The sequence below is a fragment of the Eremomyces bilateralis genome (assembly GCF_010015585.1).
Source record: "Eremomyces bilateralis CBS 781.70 unplaced genomic scaffold P152scaffold_71, whole genome shotgun sequence".
Classification (NCBI taxonomy): Eukaryota; Fungi; Ascomycota; class Dothideomycetes; order Eremomycetales; family Eremomycetaceae; genus Eremomyces; species Eremomyces bilateralis.
In genome coordinates, this window is record NW_022985137.1 from 1 (window position 1) to 5,861 (window position 5,861).

The window sequence follows — 5,861 nt, forward strand, 5'->3', positions numbered from 1 at the left end:
TTTGGATTGTCGACGAAGGTTGGGGACTTGGGGTAGGAGGAGTACAAACCACGTAAAACTCACGTGAATATCATGTGATTTAAGGTCTAGTTAGAAAGTTTGTTGTCTCCCCTCGTGCGACCAAAGACCTTAAGGAACTTCGTTCCTCCAGGCATTTCTTCGCTGTAGAAGTGTAGAAGAGGACGCAATCGGGAACGGAAAGATGCGTCAGAGTAACGTTGACCGCGATAATTGGAGGGTGTCGTGTCGAGAGAGACTCTCAAGCCACATTCGTAAGTTCACTAAAGACTTCTATCAGCGTTTTGCTAAAAACACTTAAAGGAAACACGCTTGGAATCATGGTAAAGCCATCCGAAGTTCGTCTCAGTCCGGGACCAAATGATCCATACGCTTGGAAGATCTTGCCTGAGAAGCATCTGGCTTTCTCGGAGATCTTCTCTAAGAATCTAAGTCAGCATTCTATTAATGCATATAAAGCCTTATGCGAAGGTGTTGGAATCTCATTTGAGGCAGTGTATGCAAGTACGAATGATACAAACAAATTAAATCAGCTAACACCGGTAAGTCAAATATACCGTGTCCTCAGACTTCTCTAATTACATAATATAGCTACAATTGGACGACATCAGCTTTAGCACGAAGATTGAGCATCTTCAAAGTGCAAATATCAAGCTGCTGGAGGAGATGGAAGCATGGAAGGAGAAGGCCGTCGTAGAATCTGAGCGAGCAAAACTTACAGATGAACAGTACCGCAGACTCCGTGAGAGTTCAGAAGAACAGCTACGTAAGATATGTGAGAGTAATCAACACCTTCAAGAGCAAGTGGAGAACTCTGCTGCTAGCACGGAATACTTGAAGAATACGCTTTTAAAGTGTGTTCAGGGGTTAGGGACAGCAGTGCCAATGTTGGAGGAATTGAGGAAGGGAATATCATTCGTAGTTTCTTGAATCGGAATAAGTGTCTTTATAAATAAAAAGATTTAAGTTAGTTCGAATCCGATCGCGATATTATGGAGCGTTTTGATTCTATAAAGAACGAAGCCGAGGTAGTAGCGAGCGTCTCAAAACGTCTTCATAATTTATATTTACTTCTCTTCTTACGCCATGATCCATAATCTCATCGGAGTATTCTCTTCCCTTCCTCAAGCCACCTAGGAGGTGTCTGTCTGAAGTTGCAACTGCGCACAGCTCTTCAAAAGTCTAGCCCAAATCGCCTTGATTTCCGTTTCAGGGGTACCCTCTGACATACCAGTCAGTGTTAATCTGTCGCCTATGAAGATGATACCTGATTTGGCTCGCGTCAGGGCCATATTTAAGAGCTTTTTGTCTTGGAGATAGCCAATGTCAAAATGGACGTTGCATCGTACGCTGACAAAAACCACAATGTCGGCCATCCAATCCTGATACCCGTCAATGCAGAGAACCTTCGAGCTAGGGAGGGTGCGTTTGAGAATTTGCATTTGTCGTGTGTATGGCGTTACTATGACGATTTCCATTGGCTTGCGTGTTGGGTTCGACTGATTTACCGATTCAGGGACCTGGAGCAACTTATAAACCACGTTACAGAGTTGCACTTGGCCCTGATTGGACTTTGATTGGTGGCCAAGATCTTCAGGAGCAGAGCACTGCAAGAAGACCATTCGTTTATGCCATGGAAATTTGGACGGAGGCAAGATCAATTCCGAGTTGATCTCTGCGGACCTTAGCTCGCCATTGTAGAATTCTCTCGAGCTGAAAGCGCAGATGTCGGGATGTATTCTGTACTGAGTGTCAAGCATAACCTTCGCAACTCCGGGTATATCAGGCATATTGTAATGCTTTTCGAACAGGGAAGTATCGAAGTCAGCAACAACTGCATGTTTCTGAACTGTGGCATGGAATTGGGCATGGTCACCGACAAAGACTGCCCGCTGACACCCTTTAGTAAGAGGGATAAGGCTCTCTGGCTGGGTCTGTTGAGAAGCCTTGTCGATGAGAACAATGTCGAACTTTTCGGAACGCAATAGGCCGAGTCCGGAACCGGTACAAGTGGTAAATATCAACTGTGCCTCACGAACACGAGCCCGGGCTTCTTGATGACCATGAGCGCTCTCTGTAATGTTTCTCCCAAACATGGCATCACAGGTATACTGCTGGAGGTCTAAGGAGACCTTTTGGAGCTACATTGGATGTCAGTCATCGCAATATTTAGAATAGAACGGACAAAGACATACACGTGTAGAGACCCGTAACGGAACTGCTCCTGTTTGCTTTGCTCCCTACTGCGCTATATAACTTCTGAGAATGTTGTCTACCGCACTATGTGTGGGTGCCGTTACTAGTATCCTCAAATGCTCGAAGTAGATCTGCATCTGTTCTAAGATGACGGCTATTGTATGTGTTTTGCCTGTACCTGGTGGCCCCCAAATGAAGGTGCAATTATTCGCCATTGTTGCTTCAAGTGCTTTGTTTTGACTATTATTCAGCATCGGATAGGGCTTGAACGGCTGCGCTTTTTGTAGAGTCTGAATTTGACTGGAGCCAAGGCCCGCGAGTGTTGTGTACAGCTTGCAACACTCTACCTTTTGTGAATAAAAACAGTGGACTGCATCGAACATGGTCTTAGCGGTCACAAAGGATCTGTAGCTGGTGATTTCCCAGAGACAGTCCTCTGCATAAGATGGTAAACGATGCAGACATCGAAAGGAAGCCGTCGCTAGGTCCGACCGGATAACTATAGCATCAATCGCACTCATTTGCTAAACTGGAGCATTGTGTGGTGGCTGGGATGGACACATTCGGACATGGTCTCCCACATCAAGTGATCTAGGAGCGTCAATTCGGAGCACACTCATGGCGACCTAGTAGCCATCTTGACCAACGCCTTTCAACATTAGCGGTATCGGAGACATAGCAAATCTTTGGGCATTGGAAATCATGTCGATGTGGTTAAGTGCAAGTCCTATGAAGCACTTCGTAATTTGGTCGATTTCTATTGCATTGCCGACCAACAGTCTTTGGCTTTCCGGTTCGAGACACTCGAGCAATAGCTCAATCGCAAGCTCGGCATCGCAGATGGTCAGTGAAATAAGTTCGACCAGGTCGGCGAAGTTGTGAAGGGAGAGTTGCTGTAAGTTCTGCAGTAAAAGCAGAAAAGATTGATAGACGGCATACTGGAAGGTATTTGCGGCCAAGACTAGTTCCTTCAGGAGTGCTGGGCCAAGATCGGTGAAGATGTCATAAAGAGCCTCTTTTTGACGCGCCCAAGTCTGAGACTAAAAAAATAGAGAGATCAGATAAGGAGCCTTTTGAAGAAAATTGAGAAGCAAAATTGGAACATCTGAGCAGGCGCCACGGCTATACGGCGTGACTTCAAAAGTCCCATTAGCTTCGAGGCGAAGTAGTTCGATATAAACCACTCGGAGATGTAAATACTCGTCGCACGACTCGAGGAGCTCCAGAATCTGCCTAATTTCGCCAAATGAGTTGATTGTTCGTAATTTGGATAGATTCTTGTCCCTTACAACTTCAACCACCCGTTGTGAAATACCAGGATCGCCCCAGTCAATGCCTGGGAGCTTGGGTTTGTTATAGTCTTTGTTGATTTTATCGAAGAGCGGAAGTATTTCTTCGGTGTCAATATAATGAAGCCATTGATCCAATATATCCATGGACTGCACGTCACGGTTGCTGATCACATATGCTTCCTGGAAATAACAGGACTAGGAGTCAGCCTACAGTCCTAGGTTCATAAAGAGACACGGAATTTGATACTCACAGCAGCCAGTATTCCTGCTCTATTTATTCGTCCGACATGTGTCTGTACATCTTTGCTGATCTTGTTAAGCGCAATGCTTGCCCTGAAATCAAAGCTGATCGACTCGTCAATTGTGACTTGCTTCCGTCTCCGCGTATCACCCTTTTTCCCACTTCTAGGGAAAGAAGACATATCCATTTGACCCCGTGTCAAGAAAACGAAGGTGTTCTCCCGCTTTTTATCATAGAGTTGGAAAGTAGACTCATTAAAGTACAGTCGATAGTGAACAGTAGTAGGCTTAACGCGATACTCTGGGGAATTTGCCCCTTGAGACTGTGGTAAAGCAAAAACCCGCACAGTGGAGCCAACATGCGCTTCGCTTGCCTTTGGTAATTTATTCGGGATATAGATAGCAAGCACTAGGCGTTCGTCAGGCCGGAACAAAATGAGTTTCTTGTGAAATATCTCCTAGGCCCGGCAGGTGCTGCTCATAAACCGCCCCATTCGTTCGGAAGATGAATTAAAGACACATTTCCAGTGAAGACCATGATGGTCAAGCCCGAAGCGATGAAGTTCTTCCGGTAGTACGAGGCTTGACTGTAATAGCCCGTTTCTGGCAATCCCAGGAGCAGAATTCGTGGGCGGCAACTCTCCGAGAAGCCACCTTTGCTCCTCGTCGGTCAATGCTCTGAAGTTAAAGAAACTAGAATAATTAAGAAACTTTGATTATTGCGCCTGCACCAACGGACAGTGAGCTGAACTAGGTCGAACTCCTTTATGGCAATGAGGTCTTTGCTAATGAGTAAATCCATTATATTAATAGGATAATCCAAAAGGGGTATATGATCCTTGGTAGCCGCCTCAGTTTCTTGTTTCGCGGCAGAATGAAGAATATCAAGGATGAACGGAGGGGCACTGGTCAGAGGCTCGGGTGGATCTTCCAGGGTAGCGGGTATACGTACGGTGTTGCCATCTACAGCTATCGAGAATAATCGATTGAGCTGCTGGCACTCTGGACTCATCGGACCTTGATGCGACTGATAGAGATATTTGTGTATCTCGCAAAGTAGTCTGCACGATCATCGTTGCCCATCATTGAAAATGATATATGCTCCTTAACGCCGGGGTATACGGCGGGCTCGGCATAAGAACGAAACATTACGACAAATCTTTAGCTTTATTCAGGCAGCAAAACAACAGCAACTCAATGTCCAGTTCAACTGGGTACCAGCTCACGCAGGCCTTCTAGGAAACAAAATGGCGGACAATCTAGCCTACTTGGCCACGGAAACCGGCCGTAGCCCAACTGATAGGAAGATCACACTGCGTGAAAGCCAAAAACCGGACAAACACTCTCAAGAACAGAAGCGCGCCCATTTTCAGTCACTAAAGGTAGCCAGACATTTGAAAGAACTAGACGCAGCGCTCCCCGGAAGGCACACACGAAAACTCTACGACAGGTTGAATAGGATCGACGCGGCGATATTCGCCCAGCTACGAGGAGGCTACTGTAGGTTGAACAGCTACTTGTATAAGATCGGGCAAACCGACAGCGAACTCTGCGAGTGTGGCCGGAAAGAAACAGTGGAACACTTCTTGTTAGCATGCCCGAGATGGGCCCAACAGCGACAGCGATATTGGAGTCAAGATCAGCGTAGGAAGCTTACAGTCGCTAAAATGTGTGGCGCGTACTCATCTCAAGAGCTAGATGGACCGATAGAGAGTTGGCAACCAAGTATGCAAACTGTACGAGACACAATTTCCTTTGTTAAGGACACTGGGAGATTAAACGCAAGGAGATTCGAATAGAAAGAGAATATGCGGATGGGACCTACAGAGCTACCTCGACACTTTGCCGGCAGCAAGAAGAGTGTTACTCTAGAACAGACCCTAGTGCAGCGATAATAGGTCATGATCGTGTATCTCGCACTTCACAGCTAGTATTAGTTACGTAGTGTATATTAGATAGCTAGATCCCCGCATAGGCCAGCGCGGCCTGAAAGGGTGTAGGAATAATAATAATAAGAATCAATTTAATAATAATAAGAATCAATTTAACGTACTATCTGGATCCCTTTCGGGTCTATGAGCACGATATTCTATCTGGTCTGCCGCGGGCAAAAGT

At 46.0% G+C, this 5,861-nt stretch overlaps 3 protein-coding genes across 3 annotated transcripts; 1 reads left to right on the plus strand and 2 right to left on the minus strand.

Annotated features, from left to right (window-relative positions):
- Positions 1 to 148: 148 nt before the first annotated feature.
- Positions 149 to 953, plus strand: P152DRAFT_425990 (uncharacterized protein). Its single transcript, XM_033677247.1, has 3 exons — positions 149 to 272; positions 322 to 560; positions 610 to 953. Exons 1-3 carry the CDS (start codon positions 203 to 205, stop codon positions 946 to 948), a joined length of 648 nt encoding a protein of 215 aa, XP_033529462.1. The 5' UTR covers positions 149 to 202; the 3' UTR covers positions 949 to 953.
- A 198-nt stretch (positions 954 to 1,151) lies between these two features.
- Positions 1,152 to 2,114, minus strand: P152DRAFT_469291 (uncharacterized protein; the record flags this gene model as incomplete). The annotated part of the gene is made up of 2 exons (XM_033680886.1): positions 1,152 to 1,517; positions 1,782 to 2,114. The coding sequence occupies 2 exons, from the start codon at positions 2,112 to 2,114 to the stop codon at positions 1,152 to 1,154; spliced, it is 699 nt and encodes a 232-aa protein (XP_033529463.1).
- A 726-nt stretch (positions 2,115 to 2,840) lies between these two features.
- On the minus strand, positions 2,841 to 3,928 carry P152DRAFT_503169 (uncharacterized protein; the record flags this gene model as incomplete). The annotated part of the gene is made up of 3 exons (XM_033682342.1): positions 2,841 to 3,254; positions 3,504 to 3,686; positions 3,758 to 3,928. 3 exons carry the CDS (start codon positions 3,926 to 3,928, stop codon positions 2,841 to 2,843), a joined length of 768 nt encoding a protein of 255 aa, XP_033529464.1.
- Between the last annotated feature and the right edge of the window lie 1,933 nt (positions 3,929 to 5,861).

Excerpts from the sequence above, each read along its gene's own strand:
- P152DRAFT_425990 (XM_033677247.1), top strand. The coding sequence starts at position 203 with ATGCGTCAGAGTAACGTTGACCGCGATAATTGGAGGGTGTCGTGTCGA. Across the intron at positions 273-321 it reads GAGACTCTCAAGCCACATTC|GAAACACGCTTGGAATCATG; the intron begins GTAAGTTCACTA and ends AAACACTTAAAG. Across the intron at positions 561-609 it reads AATTAAATCAGCTAACACCG|CTACAATTGGACGACATCAG; the intron begins GTAAGTCAAATA and ends TACATAATATAG.